The sequence below is a fragment of the Bubalus bubalis genome, chromosome 13, assembly GCF_019923935.1.
Source record: "Bubalus bubalis isolate 160015118507 breed Murrah chromosome 13, NDDB_SH_1, whole genome shotgun sequence".
Lineage (NCBI taxonomy): Eukaryota > Metazoa > Chordata > Mammalia > Artiodactyla > Bovidae > Bubalus > Bubalus bubalis.
Window position 1 is genome coordinate 55,661,113 of NC_059169.1, and position 18,730 is coordinate 55,679,842.

Below are 18,730 nucleotides of genomic sequence, written 5' to 3' on the forward strand. Positions count from 1 at the left end.
ATAATTTGGATAGATATTTCTTCTGCATTTGAAATACACAGAAATGCACTGTATTCTCTCCCTGGATTCCCAAGTTTATCCAAAAGAAATGTTAGGCTAATTATATAGGAAGATCTTTATCTAAGCCAAAGGCAGGCAGAAATACACAAGGTAGGATCTCTCCAAATTTCAGAATGCCGTGTTATTCCCATGAATTGCTCTAATGCATTATTGGGACTTGAATCAAATGAGAGGAAATCAAAAGTGGGTAAGAAAGACTCATATCTACTGCCCTAAATTATTCTAAGCATCAAATAAGCATGTTACCTTGGGGTCCTAAAAGTCACTTTTCCCTCTTTCCCAGCTGGAACCATGGAGGGTGCAGAAGAGAAGAAAAAGAAGGTTCCTGCTGTGCCAGAAACCCTTAAGAAAAAGCGGAAGAATTTCGCAGAGCTTAAGATCAAGCGACTGAGAAAGAAGTTTGCCCAAAAGATGCTTCGAAAGGCAAGGAGGAAGCTTATCTATGAAAAAGCTAAGGATTACCACAAGGAATACAGGCAGATGTACAGAACTGAAATTCGAATGGCTAGGATGGCACGAAAAGCCGGTAACTTCTATGTACCCGCGGAACCCAAATTGGCGTTTGTCATCAGGATCAGAGGTATCAACGGTGTGAGCCCAAAGGTTCGAAAGGTGCTGCAGCTCCTTCGCCTCGGGCAGATATTCAACGGCACCTTTGTGAAGCTCAACAAGGCATCAATTAACATGCTGAGAATTGTGGAGCCATACATTGCATGGGGGTACCCAAATCTGAAGTCTGTAAATGAATTGATTTACAAGCGTGGTTATGGCAAAATCAACAAAAAGCGAATTGCCCTGACAGACAACGCATTGATTGCTCGATCTCTTGGGAAATATGGAATCATCTGCATGGAGGATCTGATTCATGAGATCTATACCGTTGGAAAACGTTTCAAAGAAGCAAACAACTTCCTGTGGCCCTTTAAATTGTCTTCTCCACGAGGTGGAATGAAGAAAAAGACCACCCATTTTGTAGAAGGTGGAGATGCTGGCAACAGGGAAGACCTGATCAACAGGCTTATTAGAAGGATGAACTAAGGTATCTACCAGGATTATTATTGTAATCTGGTTAATAAACAATTGAAACAAACAAAAAAAAATAAATAAAAAAAATAAAAGTCACTTTTTATCATTTTCATTGCATACCCCAGAGAAGCAGACACATAAACAAAACCGACAAGCTCTGACAGTGTCATTAACCACCAGTGCCAAACTTGATCACTGTAGCACAGGATTCCCCTCGTGGTGGTGCTGCTCCGTACAAGCAGGCTGCCCTCCATCTACTAGGTAGACTCGGAGAGGAGGGAGGTGGGATTGAATTTGAGGTTTCTTAGCAAATTAACCCGAGTGAGCCTTTAGGAAGTCAGTCAGATTTCCTCTAAAGCATTAATTGTGCATATCACTCTGTTGCTTTTGAAGACATAATAAGTTGTTACTCTCCACTTTGACTTTTGTTCACTATTTCATTCAGCAACTGTCAGTCGAGTAACTATGTATAAGGCAAGATGCCAGGCACCTGGGGAGTTTTTTTTTTTTAATAAAGCAATTGTCCATAAGGACATAAAAATATAGTGAGAAGATAACATCTGTGTGTATGTCAATTTTCTATAAATTAAATTGCTTCAGTGTAGCTTTAAAAGATACACAGTGTGTTACAAAAACATGATAACTATGCATGGTGATGAATGTTAACTAGACTTCTTATCATTATTTTGCAGTATATACAATATCTGGGCTTCCCTGGCGGCTCAGTGGTAAAGAATCTGCCTGCCAAAGCAGGAGACACTGGTTTGGTCCCTGAATGGGGATGATCCTTTGGAGTAGGAAATGGCAACCCACTCCAGTACTCTTGCCTCGGATATCTCATGGAGAGAAGAGCCTGGCAGGCTACAGTCCATGGGGTCACAAAGAGTCAGAGTCAGATCTGACTGAGCAACTGAGCACACAGGATGGCATATGCAATGTACATATCAAATCACTATTTGTACACCTGAAACTAATTTAATGTTACATGTCAGTTTATCTCAATTTAAAAAGTAAAGGGCAATAGCCAACCAAAAGACACAATATGAGGAATTATGTGAAACATGGTTTTATAAAGCCAAGAATCCAACTGTAATATGAATAACAGCCTTTACTTGATTTTTAACTTGGAATACTGGTATAAAACATATTTGTAAAGTTGAGAGGAGTCTGAGAAATGGCAGATTTCTTCCTGAAAGTTTCCCTGGATGACCTGGGTGGGGAAGGTGATGGAGATGACGAGGGATTGGACAAGAACATGGAGAAAAGAGGTGGGTAGATGGCCAGGGTGGGAATGGGGACCCCCAAGAGTGGGGAGAGATGAGGACACCAAGTTCAAAGGAGCCTCTAACTCAAGGCAGAGAGGTTCTGATAAATATGATTCAATGCCCGGTGTCTCCTGAGAGGGGCTGGAGGCTATGATTGGTGGTCATAGGTCAGAACTCCCATTTTGGCAGCAGAACAAGCACAGATGTTAGTTGTCCAGGAATTGTTGCCATGGGGCTCAGCCCGGGTACAGGAGGGTCAGACAAGTTCAAGGAAATTGGAGAAAGAGTAAGTCAGCTCAGGAGGAGATGGTTGGGAACAGTCTCTAATGGACACAAATCAAGTAAAGGCTGTTACCTGAGACATGAAGGAAGTGAGATGAGCTGGGCTTCTCTGTGGGGGAGACTTCCAGAAAGACAGCCAGCAAGTGTGTGAAGCCAGAGATGCACAGTTTAATGGGCTAAAAGGATCGGACTCACTTGTCTGCTTATGTCCTCTCCTCTTTCCACCAGAATGAAGCACCACAGTTTACCCAGTAAACTGAAAACTCCCCCACAAAGCCTTAAGAGATTTAGTGTGTCTCTGAGATTACAGTCCAGAGCAGACTGTTATCTTTCTTTAAAGTGTAATCACATAAGTAAGACACACGGATCTTGAATGTACAGTTTGATAAGCTTTGATAAATGTGTACACTTGTGTAATTACCACCTTAATAAAGACAGCAGAAATTTCCCTCAAGTCCATGTCTTCTCTCCCACTTCTCCCCTCAGAAGCAACCACTATTCGGGTTTCTATCCTCACAGATGAGAGTGAACTATTGTTGGGCTTTATCAAAACAGAATCCTACAATACGTATTCCCTGTGGGTGGCTTCTTTCACGGAGTGCACTGTTTTTGAGTTTCACCCACGTTGTGTACTAGGAGTTTGCTCTATTTCATTGCTGTGCAGAAATCGTCTTGAAATGGACAATTAATGTATATCAGACTTTTTTCATACCACTATAAATACCTTCTCAATGGAAAGAATTTCATGTTTTAAATTTCTCATCTGTTCGCTGCGATATTGTTCCTTGTATACAACATAGGCCAACAGATTCAGATATAAAGTACCTACTTTCTCTTACTCACTCATAGATACACCCATCACATCCTAGGCCAGAGCTGTGGGCACTGATGGATGGGCTCAGCTCCCCCGTGTTGATAATTAAGGCCATCTGCTCCGGACTGTTATCTCAGAGAGATGCTAAATCTCAATTACAAGGTAGAGCTTCCATAAGCTGAGCAGATGCTGACAGATTGTGGAGTAGGGGAATGGTTTTGTTCAGTTCAGTCGCTCAGTCACGGATGACTGTTTGTGACCCCATGGACTGCAGCATGCCAGGCTTCTTTTCCATCACCAATTCCTGGAACCTACTCAAACTCATGTCCATCAAGTCAGTGATGCCATCCAACCATCTCATTCTCTGTTGTGCCCTTCTCCTCCTGCCTTCAATCTTTCCCAGCATCAGGGTCTTTTCAAATGAGTCAGTTCTTGGCATCAGGTGGCCACACAAGTATTGGAGTTTCAGCTTCAGCATCAGTCCTTCCAATGAATATTCAGGACTGATTTTCTTTGGGATGGACTGATTTGAGCTCCTTGTAGTCCAAGGGACTCTCAAGAGTCTTCTCCAACACCACAGTTCAAAAGCATCAATTCTTTGTCAATCAGCTTTCTTTATGGTCCAACTCTCACATCCATACATACATGACTACTGAAAAAACCATAGCTTTGACTAGATGGACTTTTGTTGGCAAAGTAATGTCCCTGCATTTTAATATGCTGTCTAGGTTTGTCATAGCTGCAAATGAAGAGAGTGACACAATGAGGAAAACTGGAGCACTCTGCTCTAAAAAAGAAAAAGAAAAAAATATGTCTTCCGGAAATAAATATAAAAACAGCTATTTAGAAGGGCACTATGACCCCTGAAAATGACCCCACACCACACAAACCCTGACCACCACTGCACAAGTGCCAAATGGAGGGAAGATCTAAGAAGACTGGTCAGGAGGAGAGCACAAAGGCCCTGAAACCATCAGGGCTAAAAGACCAATCTATAATAGTTATTTTATTTCTATATATTAACACCAAGCAATGGAAACTGGTATTCTAGAAACAAATATAACACTCCTAGAGCAACAGCTAAAAAAGCAATGAAATTAGTTAAAAAGCCAATAGATTAACATTTACTAAAAACATTTTTTTGTTTAATACATAAAAGGCAGGGTGTGGGATCTTAGTTCTTCAACCAGGAATTAAACCCAGGTCCAGGGCAGTGAAAGTTCTGAGTCTTAGCCACTGGACCACCAGGGAAACCCCTAGTGTGACTTTTTTTACATAGATGAAACAAACAGAAAATCGTCAGGCAACATAAATCCTATCAATAATTAAATGAGTATATAGTCATATTTTGATTTTGATGGGGCTTGCATAATTGCATTCATTTGCCAAAATCATAGAAATCTGTGAATGTTATTGAATGCAAATTTTTTTGAAAGATGAAAAATTCACATCTAAAAATGAATATCCTTCAAGTGTGAAAATAACAGTCAGGGAAATAATTTAGTAGAAGCACCTGACTCCACCCCCAGGAAGGCTTTGCACCAGCTGTACCCATGGGCTCTCTGGTCTTGCCTCTGGTTGAGTTTGGCCAATGGAAAGCCCCAGCAAGAGATCTAAGGTGCGGGGAGGAAAGGGAGGAGGCATATTTATTTCCTGCTCTGCTGCTGTTCTCTCTGGTGGGATCACAGCAGGCTGGTGGTGTCCCTGGACCAAGGTCATGGTTCCTGTCTCCAAGAGGACCTTTGAATGTGGGATGCACAGTCCTCCCTTGCCCTCAACCACTCACACTTGGTTGAGTGCTGAGACCCGCTGTTCACAGCCCAAAGGTACTAACACCTCTGCCCTCTTGCTTCTATATTTCATTCGCATTTTTGTAAATACCACATTTCTCTTCTTTATCATGTGAACTTAAATAGTGTCATTTCTTTACTTATGGAGCCTTTATTGATACAGAGCCCAATCGAAATAGCAACAAAAAAGGAAAAATACATCAGAATTACCAAACCAGAAATTGCGGAAATTATGTAAAGAAGACTTAAAAATCCACAGAAGACTTAAAGGGAAAGACACCCATGTAGTTGGATGGGAAGCCTCAATATCATAAAGTCATCAATTATTCCTCAGCTAATTTGTAAGTTAAATGCCAACCGGTACTTTTATTGTTGTGTTGCTATTATTGCTGTTGTTTCATTTTTATATAAACAAACCAGTTTTATCATTGAAAAACAACAATAGCTAAGCAAACTCTTAAAAAGAAGGGCAAACAGTGAAACATAAAATTATCAGTAATTTTTAAAAAATCCTATGGTACTGGCCCATGAATAGAGACACCCATATAATTAAACAAAAGCCTAGAAATATATGCACATACTTGTGAAAATTACAATAAATTTTGCATCTTAAATCAGTGGGGAAAAGACTAGTAAATAAATGATTTGAAGACAGCAGGTAGCATTCTGGGAAACAAAGGCAGCTGAACACTTTAACATGTATTGGGAGAAATTCCAAATGAATCACAGATTTAAATGCAAAAATGGAATCATGAAAGTATTAGAAGTAAGTGAAAGGTGTTAGATGCTCAGTTGTGTCCAACTCTTTGCGACCCTATGGACTGTAACATCTGTCCATGGAATTCTTCAGGCAAGAATACTAAAGTGTAGCCATTCCCTTCTCCAGGGGATCTTCCCGACCCAGGGATGGAATCCAGGTCTCCTGCTTTGCAGATAGATTCTTTACCGTATGAGTCACCAGGGAAGCCCTATTAGAAGTAAAAGTGAGCCCTGTTTAGAAGTAAATGCATATATAAGTTATATATAGCATAGTTATATATATATATATATATACACATATATATATAGTTATAGCAAGTGAATTTGCTATAACTGTGGAGTGGTAAAAGTCTTTCTAATTATCTTAAAATCCAGAAGTCATGACAAACATTACTGAGTATAGATTCCAAAAAACTAGTAGTAATGTGTAAAGATGAAGTGGGCATAAAATATCAGGTTCCCAGAGATCCATAAGAAAAAGACCAACAACCCAGCACAAAAATGACCAGAACAATTAGAAGAAAAAGAAAAACAAAAGAGTTTTAAAGGCAAGAGAAGATGCCCAACTTTTCTCATAATAAAAGTGCAAATTAAAACAACACTGAGAAATCACTGTCCATTTATCAGGAAGAAAACTTAGAAAAACGATAAAGGAGTCCTGGTGAGACTGTGAACAAAGAGTTTCCTTTGTACAAGGCTCTTAGGAGTAAGTTGGTGCCCCCTCTACAGAGGGGATTTCACCAACTGTTGAAAACATCTATTAGAGTTCAAAATGCATTTACTCTTTGATCTAGCTATTCAATCCCTGGATATTTAGTCTGCAGACATACTTGCACAAGTGCAAAATTATGTCTACATAAACTTTCTATCTCAGCATGTTTTTAATAGCAAAAACCCAAACCCCCAAATAATCCAAATATCTACCAATGAAGAACTGATGCTATAAATTAACACATATCTATTTCCAGGTGGCTCAGTGGTAAAGAATCCACCTACCAATGCAGGAGATGCAGGTTCAATCCCAGGGTCAGGAAGACCCCCTGGAGGAGGAAATGGCAACCCACTCCAGTATTCTTGGCTAGGAAATCCCGTGGACAGAGGAGCCTGGTGGGCTACAGTCCATGGGGTCTCAAAGAATCAGATATGACTGAACAACTCAGTGCACATACATCTATAAATTGCAATATTTTGCAGCCTGAACAAACATGGAGAATGCCCTCCACTTACTGATATGGCAGAATAATCATTGGAAATGTTAACTGAAGGAAGCAAGATTCTGAGGAGGGTGGGTAGTGCATTATTAATTGTATGAACGAAAAAGGAGAGGAAAGTAAGAAAGTACAGATTTACAGTTGCTTGTATATAAACAGGAATACTCTGAACAACAAGGTCTTACCGTATAGCATGGGAAACTATATTCAATATCCTGTGATAAACCATAATAGGAAAGAATATGAAAAAGAATATTCAAAGCCTTTGACTGTGTGGATCACAATAAACTGTGGAAAATACTGAAAGAGATGGGAATACCAGACCACCTCACCTGCCTCTTGAGAAACCTATATGCAGGTCAGGAAGCAATAGTTAGAACTGGACATGGAACAACAGACTGGTTCCAAATAGGAAAAGGAGTATGTCAAGGCTGTATATTGTCACCCTGCTTATTTAACTTATATGCAGAGTACATCATGAGAAATGCTGGGCTGGAAGAAGCACAAACTGGAATCAAGATTGCTGAGAGAAATATCAATAACCTCAGATATGCAGATGACACCACCCTTATGGCAGAAAGTGAAGAACTATAGAGCCTCTTATTGAAAGTGAAAGAGGAGAATGAAAAGGTTGGCTTAAAGCTCAACATTCAGAAAACTAAGATCATGGCATCCAGTCCCATCACTTCATGGCAAATATATGGGGAAACACTGGAAACAGTGTCAGACTTTATTTTGGGGGGCTCCAAAATCACTGCAGATGGTGACTGCAGCCATGAAATTAAAAGATGCTTACTCCTTGGAAGGAAAGTTATGACCAACCTAGATAGCATATTCAAAAGCAGAGACATTACTTTGCCAACAAAGGTCCGTCTAGTCAAGGCTATGGTTTTTCCAGTAGTCATGTGTGGATGTGAGTGTTGGACTATAAAGAAAGCTGAGCACGGAAGAATTGATGCTTTTGAACTGTGGTGTTGGAGAAGACTCTTGAGAGTCCCTTGGACTGCAAGGAGATCCAACCAGTCCATTCTAAAGGAGATCAGTCCTGGGATTTCTTTGGAGGGAATGATGCTAAAGCTGAAACTCCAATACTTTGGCCACTTCATGCAAAGAGTTGACTCATTGGACAAGACTCTGATGCTGGGAGGAATTGGGGGCAGGAGGAGAAGGGGTTGACAGAGGATGAGATGGCTGGATGGCATCACTGACTTGATGTACATGAGTTTGAGTGAACTCTGGGAATTGGTGATGGACAGGGAGGCCTGGCGTGCTGTGATTCATGGGGTCGCAAAGAGTTGGACATGACTGAGTTACTGAACTGAACTGAGATATATATATATATCTGAGTACACCTGAACCTAACACAACATTGTAAATCAACTATACTTCAATGAAATAATTTTTTTAAAAAGAGTACTTTGAAAGGACAGGCAAGAAACTAGTCAGAGTGATTGTCTGAGGGACAAAGGTAAGAGGTAGTGACAGCCAGGTGGATGAAGAACAGAGGTGGGAAGGTGGCTTGCATCATTTACCTTCTTATATTTAATATATCCTCTATTCAAAATTTTCAAAACATAGAGACTTCCCTGGTAGTCCAGTGGTGAAGACTACAAGCTTTCAGTGCAGGGAATGTAGGTTTGATTCCTCATCAGGGAACTAGGACCCCATATGCAATGCAGTGCAGCCAAAAAAAATTAATAATGATAATAAATAGATAAGTTCTTATTAAAAAACATTGTTGTCATTGTTGTTTAATTGTTAAGTTGTGTCTGACTGTTTTGTGACGCCATGGTCTGTAGCCCGCCAGGCTCCTCTGTCCATGGGATTCTCCAGGCAAGAATATTACTGAGTGGGTTGCCATTTCCTCTTCCAGGGGATCTTCCTGACCCAGGGATTGAACCTGTATGTCCTGTATTGGCATGCGGGTTCTTTACCATTGAGCCACTAGGGAAGCCATTAAAAACATTAAGGTATGTTAATCCTAAAAGCAGGACCCCAGAATGACGAATGCTAGTATGTTATGTCGACAATGGCTCCTTAATTTAGCATGGGTTCTTCACATCCCTGGGGTTCACAATGTACTGTGAACATTTTCTGTTCTCATCCAGAGAGAACCAACAAGAGCAGGTCTGTACTCTTTGTTCCCAGCCTGGACGCTTATTCCTCAGTTCTGACCCATCTTAGGACTCAGAGGCAGGAGAATAGCCCTAGGAATGATCCCCTTCCCGTCATGTCGCGGGAGTGCCCACGTGTGCTGGTTTTCGCAGGACTGGTTAATAAGTGCAGCTGCAACACATTCAACCTCACCATACAATTCAGCACCATTGCTGAAAAGAGGCCTTTAGTTTAGCCTGACAGCCTGTGATTGGTACTTTTCCTTTTTTTCTTCTTTTTTTTTGGCATAAGAACCTACTTCATCCATCCGTATTTGTGCATACGACTGACTGCCTCAAGTTTTATCTACAAAAACATCTAGGAGAAGGTGTTTTCTACCGATCGTGGGCTCTCCAGCAGATGAGCATTCAAGCCTGTTATTGATGAAAATCACGAAATGAATAGAAAGCTCCACAAAAGGAGAGGGAAAGCATAGGAGTCAGATGTGTGAATTTATTTTTCTTTTTATTTTGGAAACCATGGTGACTGAGAGCTCCAATGAAGCCATACAATACGCCCACAATACGCCAGCATCAACTCAGGTGCGTGTTGGAAGGAATATATCCCTTTGATCTATTTCATTTCTTTTCCTATTGGACAAAAATCAGTGTTTGCCAACCACCATCAAGGTTTTCTAATATAAACCAAATAGGTTTATAATAAACCAAACGGACCAATAGCTGCCCAGCAGAAATGACCTCCTGATGCGTAGCCTAGCCTTGTTCCACATGCCTCTGTGTCCTGGGCGTAAGATGACAACCCTGAAAACTTCTGGAAATCTGAAAATGAAGTTACAGATTGAATCATAGGTCTCCATCCACTGCCACTCCACCCACAGGAAGGAATAAAAGCTGGTCTGTTTTCATGTCTTTGTGAATCTGCCTTCCTATCCACTTACACACTGAAATGGCTTTACTCTGCTGCCTTTCTTTGAAAGAAAAGAGCATTTTGCATTTGTTAATGAGGCAGAAAATTCATCACACATTTTAAAGTGATCACACCATTCTTAGCACCTGCTTTTTCCAAGACTGAATTCTTCAAATGATGTGTGGATTCCTAAAAAGCTGAGTATGAATCTAATTTTTAAAACTCTAATTGAATTTTGTATTCATGAAGACCGCTATTTAAAGAAGCTCTGGAATGAATTTTTGGTAACAAGGACAGACTCTCCTAACTGATCCTCTTTGTAGGACTGGACCTTAAAGGATTTTGTTAACAGAATTATTTCAGATTGTCAATTATTAGATACAGAGCTACCTTAAGTCCCAAGATCAAGGTTGTTGATTTTTCAGTGTAAAGTTCATATTTAACACACAACTTTCCAGTATGACTCCAAGAGAACATATATATACTTATATTATTAACATTATGTATTTGTTATTTATTTTATATAGTTACACATTTACTATATAGTTATATACTTATATAAAGTAGAATGTATTATATATAAATTAAAACATAATATTTTAAAACCCCACATAATACGTATATTAATAAAGTAGGAAGGAAAGACAAAAATTTTCATTTGACCTATCTTTTCCTACATTTTTAAATTTTGGATCTGAAAGCTAGCCTTGGAAAATTATTAATTTTACTGATCTTTCTCCCTTTTCTGAGTTATGATTTTGGTATCTCCCAAAATATTTCAAATGTGAAAATCACTTTTTTCATTCAAAATTTCAGATCTTTACATAATGGCATTTATTTTTAATATTCAAAAATGAAGAAAATACATAACTGCATAATGAAAAATAGCTGTTATAAATTCAGCAACTTAAAAAAATCATAAGATTAAATTTTATGTTTTTTTAAAGATAACTAATCAAGATAAATACACACATAACTTTTAAAATCTAGTTGAATAGGGGCATTCCTGGTCTTGATCACAAAGGTAATCACTTTAAACCACTTGGTTTTTTAAGACCACTTTACTGAGATGTGATGGACATACAAAAAGCTGTACACACTCAATGTACACACAACTTGATGAGATGGGGAATAAATACACACCCCTGAAACCTCACCACAAACAAGGCCATGACTTATCCATCACCTCCTCAAGTTTCCTTCTGCCTCCTTTATTCATTTATTTAAAATAATTTTTTTTTTCATTTTGCGGTAAAAGCACTTAACACAAGGTCTTCCTCTCACCAAATGAAGTGCAGTGAGTGTTGCTGACCACAGGCTCTAGTTGTACAGAGCAGATCTCTAGCTTACTCATGGCACAACTGAAATCTTGCATCCTTTCACTGATATGGCCCCTTCCTCCTTACCCTGCCCCCCCCAACCCCCGCCCCCTCCCCCCCCCCCCCGCCCCCCCCGGGCTGCTGGTGCCCATGATTCTACTCTCTAGTTTTGTGAGTCTGACTGTTTGGAGAGCCTTGGGAATGAGACAGCATTTCAACTGAGCCTGTAAACATGAGTGAGATTTGGATAGATATTAATACTAAAAAGGAGAGTAGGTGTTACAGGCTAAGGGAATTTGTCCAAAGGCAGGTGGCTCTTCACCAAATCTCGGAGTTGTCTCCCTTCCCTGGAATTGAGTTGTTTCTGGAAAGCCGCTGTCCTTCCAGCTCCTTGTTCCATCTAGAAGGGGCCATGTCATGAATCCTCATCCACGGAAGGCCGGGCAGCTAGGACACAGGCATCTTTCCACTGTCTGTCTCCTCATTTCCTGGAGGAAGAGGGGTCGCATCCATTAAGAGAAAGAGGAACCAGAGACAAAAGCTTTGGCCCAGAGTCTCTCCAAGAACAAAGCTACTCACCAACTAGTAACACACTCCTTGAACTGGAAAGAAAAGAAAGCATGAAGTGAGGATCCAGGCTATGGACCTGTCATTACAACACACTACATTTATCACTCAAAGTGGGAAGAGCCATCCAGAGCTTCTTAAAGCAGGAAGCTTCTAATCGGCTAAAATGTTGAAAGAAAAAAATACTCATTGTCTAAATCTCTGTGGATGGTAACCGCAGCCATGAAATTAAAAGACACTTGATCCTTGGAAGAAAAGCTATGGCAAATCTAGACAATATGTTAAAAAGTAGAGATATTACTTTGCCAACAAAGGTCTGTATAGTCAAGGCTATGGTTTTTCCAGTAGTCATGTACAGATGTGACAGTTGGACCATAAAGAAGGCTGAGTGCTGAAGAACTGATGCTTTCAAACTGTAGTACTGGAAAAGCCTCTTGAGAGTCCTTTGGACAGCAAGGAGATCAAACCAGTCAATCCTAAATATTCAGTTCGGTTCAGTTCAGTCGCTCAGTCGTGTCCAACTCTTTGCCACCCCATGAATCGCAGCACGCCAGACCTCCCTGTCCATCACCAACTCCAGGAGTTCACTCAGACTCACGTCCATCGAGTCGGTGATGCCATCCAGCCATCTCATCCTCTGTTTTCCGCTTCTCCTCCTGCCCCAATCCCTCCCAGCATCAGAGTCTTTTCCAATGAGTCAACTCTTTGCATGAGGTGGCCAAAGTACTAGAGTTTCAGCTTTAGCATCATTCCTTCCAAAGAACGCCCAGGGCTGATCTCCTTTAGAATGGACTGGTTGGATCTCCTTGCAGTCCAAGGGACTCTCAAGAGTCTTCTCCAACCCCACAGTTCAAAAGCATCAATTCTTTGGCGCTCATTAGTCAACCCTAAATATCAACCCTGAATATTCATTGGAAGGACTGATGCTGAAGCTGAAGTTCCAATACTTTGGCCACCTGATATGAAGAGCTGACTCATTTGATAAGACCCTGATTCTGGGAAAGATTGAGGGCAGGAGGAAAAGGGGGTGACAGAGGATGAGGTGGTTGGATGGCATCACTGACATGAGTTTGAGCAAACTCCGGAAGATGGTGAAGGACAGGGAATCCTGGCATGCTGCAGTCCATGGGGTCACAGAGTCAGACACGACTTAGTGACTGAACAACAATCTTCACTACACTCTTTCCTTAAAATACATCCTTTGGGACTTGGGAGGCATTTAGAAAGGGAACAGCATGCAAGTTGAAGGCAAGGGAAGAAAGGGCTGCCCTGAAAGGATAACTTCGTTGCGCCCTGTGGCCCAAGGCTGCAGCTGACAAACCTCAGATTTACTTTTCATTTTCCCCTGGGCTGTCCATGGCTGCCCCTACGACTGGGAAAACTGGGTCTTTAAATGGTAAGCACAACTGTCCTCATTTCCAAAGCTCTCTGGGGAACCCCTGCCTGGGGCACCACTTGTAACAGAAGAAGGCAAAGCTACCAGGGTTTTCTGGGTGATGCGAAAGATGGGAGATGCAAGGTAATTAGGCTGCTCCAAGCAGACCAGAGTCCATGGAGGGAACAGGCCTGCCTTCAGAAAGATAGACCTGCAGTTCAATCAGAAAATTAATGTCAAATCAGATTATATCATTAGACTTAAGCTGACACTAGCCAGTTAACATTTAACATTAGCCTTTAGGATACGTCAAGTCTAAAACAGTCAAAAGAAGAAGCTTCTAAATAAACAGGGACTCCTCTCCAAAATCCCATGCCCATTAAGACATATACAAGACTGCACACGGATCTCTGTAATAAGCCACTCATCTGAGGCCAGCACACTAGTGTACGTTGACACGAAGCTCTGGAGACAGATAAAATCAGGCGAACCTCGGATAATGGCATCACTGACTCCACGAACTGAGTCTGCGAAAACTCCGGGAGACAGTGAAGGACAGGGAAGCCCAGGATGCTGCAGTCCATGGGGTCGTAAACAGTAGGACAACTGAGCAACTCAACAACAATAATAAAGGCCATTGTAATAATATATCATTTTTACTGTAATAACTAAGCACCTTGGATTAAAAAGTGATCAACTGCCTGTCCTGTCTTTTGGCTTTTATTTCCAGTCAAAGGAGAATGGTGACCAAATACCAACCAGCAGTCAACCTAAAGGAGAGAGACCCTGAAAAGAAGGTTTAGAACACACTCTGCCAATGACTTGTCAGTGCTTCTGCATCACCAGGATTCGACATGAGATGCCATGTTTTCATGAATTATTCCTTAAGCTATTTATATATAAATACGATTGGTATCATTTTAAGGGGAAGGCTGCGGAGCTTTTGAGAGAAGCATTCTCCTGCCAAAGGCAAGAAGCTGCATCTGTCAGAATGGGGCTATCTCTGCTGGGTGCTATGCTCTCCTGGCCCAAGGAGCTAGACACCCAGGGCCTCCATCAAGGGCAGCTTGGCAGGTAAAGCCACAACTCTCCAGAACACGCCCACCTAAGTAGACAGAACACACCTCCACCAGTGCACTGAGACCAACGAGAGATGCAGGTGGTTTTACAGCATCTGTTCAGCTGTCATGGGCTCTCTGTCTCACACAGCATCAGCAGTATTTGAGGAAGAGACACAGCTATGCTTTCAAGAGGCAGGAAGTCAGTAAGCAGGGGAAATCATTAGGCAGCTTCCAGTGGAATTTATTAAAAAGACAGTGTAGGCACTACACATTCTAGAAACATACCATGTGACCAGTGTACCACCAGAACACATGTGAGAACATGGACCAGGATACTGGCTGCAGGGGCCAGGCACGTGCATCTGAGTAGGAGGTAGGAGAGAAATCCATCCTCTAAGGAAAGGTCACAGCATTTTAAAATTACCCATTTCCTTCTAATGCATTTTATAAAATAGTTTATGGAAGAAACTTCAAAATCAGTAGGCCACCAAGAGCCTACGTAGCCTGCCAAATTGGCATGAATTGATATTTTGCCAAGTCTGCAGTTAAGGGGACAGAGGCTCACCTGCTAAGCATCAATATTTAAAAGTTATAAATATTAAATGTTATAAATCAACAAACAGGCAAATAAAATATGGTTTACCCATTGCCTTGTCAAATAGACCTTCATAATAAAAGAGTAGAAAAAAATGTGTAGATTTATGATTTTTATATTTTGGATTCAAGTCCAAAAATTAGTTTATGTTTTTATTATCAAGCCGTTTATAGAATTTGTCTTCTTCAACAATAATAATCTAAGGGATTTAAAATAAAATGTAATGGTAGTCAAAGTGTGAAAATTTCAAGTATACATGGGACTTCCCTGGTGGTCCAGTGGTTAAGAATCCACCTGCCAATGGAGGGGACGTGGGTTCCACCCCTGGTCCAGGAAGATCCCACATGCCTTGGGGCAACTAAGCCCGTGAACCACAACCACTAAAGCCTGGGCACCTTAGAGTCCATGCTCCCCAACATGAGAAGCCACTGCAACGGGAAGCCTGCACACCACAACTAGAGAGTCATCCCCGCTCGCCACAACCAAAGAAAGCCTGAACACAGCAATGAAGACCCAACATAGGCAGATACAAATAAATAAACGTAAAAAAAGTATATATGATGAAATGAGTAAATTAAAAAATTAAATTATTTTAATGTACATTTTTCAAAAAATTTTATTATAATATATTAAAATTGCCTTTTAAAATCTAAAGGCAATATATAAATTATTAGTTAATGAGTATCAAAAACTTTTAGGGTCAAAATTTTTAATCCAAAATAAATCAAAGCTGAAAATCATATTCTTTCCAGAATTTCCCTAAATATTAAATATTATTTTAAAGGATATAGATATATACATATATAAAAACATAAGACATATAGCAATATTAATGAAAATAAAGCTGTCAAAACCTAGTGTTTGATGTCCATCTAGTTGTTAACGTAAGGACTTGATAAGCACTTCACACATTATATATACACACACACAGATATATACACATCTGTGGGGGCTTTGGAACCTCCCAGCATCTTGAGAACAGGGCCGGGGAAGGTGTGCGGCGGGGAAGTGGACCTAAGGCCTCACATGTCCACCGGGTTCCTCCATGAGCATCTGCGCATTCATGATGCTTCAGAACCACAGCCAAGAAGGAAGGACATGCGCCACTTCCTTCAAGAGATGCTTTATTACAGAAAATCCACTGCACGCCTGATGAGAGGAAGCCTTTGATAAGTTGTTGTTTAGTCGCTAAGTTGTGTCCGACTCTTGCAGCCCCATGGACTTTAGCCTGCCAGGCTCCTCTGTCCATGGATTTCTCCAGGCAAGAACACTGGAGTGGGTTGTCATTTCCTTCTCCAGGGGATCTTCCTGACACAGGGATCAAACCAAGTTAGACGTCTTTTATCAAAATACTTCATTCACCAACGACCCCTGACCCTCAATTCCTCCTGTTAATCCGGAGTAAAGTCCACCTCTAAAATCAATAGCCACACCCCCAGTTTGTATGCATTACGATGTAAAAAGTGAATTCCCTGCGGCCCGAACCATGCTGCCCCAAGAACACCTGCTACTAAGGCCAGGCTAAGCATGGGCGGATGCAGCAGCGTGGGCGGAGCCTTAGCGCCATCACCGGTTGGTGGTGGGGCCTCCCGGGCTCAAGTCTAAGGTGGCTCTGCGTAAGGAGCGCTGCGGCCAGAACTATAAAGCCAGCCCCGTGTTTCATTTTGAATTTTCTAGTAGCCACGTTAAAAAAATAAAAAGAGGTGAAATTAATTTCAATAGCTTGTTTTCTTCAAGCCAATACATTCAAAATTCATTATTTTAATGTGTACTCAATACAAAAAATGATTCATGGGTTATTTTACCTTCTTTTTTAAAAAATCAAACTAAGACTTCAAAACCCGGTGGTAATTTTGCATGTATAGCACATCTCACTTCAGATGGCCACATCTAAACGGCCTGGTAGTCACAAGTGGCTAGTGTCACATTCTAGACAGCACGGCCAAGGCATCTACTTCCCACGCCCATTTTGTAATGTCTTTTTTTTTTTTCAAATTTATTTAATTGGAGGTAATTGTTTTATGATATTGTGTTGATTTCTGCCATGTATCAGCATGATACCACTGTATCGGTATGAATCAATCATAAGTTGGTGAGAATCATAAGAATCAACCGTAAGGGAACCGTAAGTCCCCTCCCTCTTGAAGCTCCCTCCCACCTCCTACCCCATCCCATCCCTTTAAGTTGACACAGAGCACTGGGTTGAGCTCCGTGCATCATACAGCAAATTCCCACTGGCTGTCTGTTTTACATATGGTAATGTATATGTTTCAAGGCTACTCTCTCAATCTGTCCCACCCTCTCCTTCCCTCACTGTGTCCACAACCCACGCCCATTTCACTAGAACAAAGGAACACAAAAATCTTCTCTGAGCAGAAGATAATGGCTACCATTTACGAAGTATTTACTTGACCAGGTACCATAAAAAGCATGTTATACTAATTCTCTCATTTAGCTCACTTCGAGGTACTATTTCTTTGCATATTTTAAAGATCAGGAAACAGACAAGAGAGTGATGAGTCCTTGACTGAGGAAGAAGAACATCTCAAGTCCTAGACCCTGCATTCCAGAGCCAAGGATGCCCCTGGGATAGGACAGCCCCCGAGCGCTCTGCTGCACTAAGTTCCCCAGACACACTCCACAGAAAGAAATCAGGAGATGAGAAGATCACTTCAATGTCTTTGCCCAATACTGACTTGTTAGCGTGAGCTCCATTTTGGATTTTCCCTCTTGGGCTTCTCATACCAAATAAAAATGGCACTGCTCCCCTGCCACCCAGCCTCCAATGCAGGAGCCAAGAGAAATTCCACGTGAGGACTCGATTATTCCAAGGGTAGACAGCCAAGTAGGTTGAGAAATTAGCTCCTGCTTGGATGCAGGAATAATGAACTTGGCATAAGGACTCAGCTGGTTGTTAATCTTGTGTTAACCAGACATTCTGGATGTGCAGCAGAATTTTCATCAGGCCTGGGGATCATGCCAATGTTAAAAACTGGGGCAACTTTGTAGGTTAGATCACTCCCCAGATAGCATCCATCAGCACGGAGTCCTGTGATGGACTGGGCAAACTGACAAGGTAGACAAAGAAGAAGGATTTCAGCTCCCCTGCTCCCCGCAAGACTAAAAGATATTGGGAAGTGAGGTGAGCCAGATATCTGTTAATAACCCTGAACAAAAAAAATCTGTAGAGTCAGGATTTTTCATGTAAAGAATGTATTTAATCAGTACAGCTTTATAGCATAGTTTGAAACAATCAGGAAGACTGACGCCTCCAGCTTTGTTCTTTTTTCTCAAGTTTGCTTTAGCTATTGGAAGTCTTTTATGATTCATACAGTTTTTAGGGCTGTCAGTGGGCAAAATTTCTTAAACAAGACACCAAAAGCAGTAACCATGATATAAAAGACTGATAAGTTGATTAATAAATTAGCCATGATAGAAAAGATTAATAAGTTGATCTTCATTAAAATTAACAACTTCTGGGAGTTCCCTGCAGGTTCAGTGGTTAGGATTCGTCACGTTTACAGCTGTGGCCTCAGTTCAACCTCACAAGCCAAATGGCACAGCAGAAAAAAAAGTTACGAATTC

General features: G+C 41.1%; 1 protein-coding gene across 1 annotated transcript; it reads left to right on the forward strand.

Moving 5' to 3' along the window:
• Nucleotides 1-315: 315 nt before the first annotated feature.
• On the forward strand, nt 316-1,150 carry LOC102407187 (60S ribosomal protein L7-like). The gene has a single exon (XM_044927294.2). It carries the CDS (start codon nt 352-354, stop codon nt 1,096-1,098), a length of 747 nt encoding a protein of 248 aa, XP_044783229.2. The 5' UTR covers nt 316-351; the 3' UTR covers nt 1,099-1,150.
• The last annotated feature ends 17,580 nt before the right edge of the window (nt 1,151-18,730 follow it).

Excerpts from the sequence above, each read along its gene's own strand:
- LOC102407187 (XM_044927294.2), top strand. The coding sequence starts at position 352 with ATGGAGGGTGCAGAAGAGAAGAAAAAGAAGGTTCCTGCTGTGCCAGAA.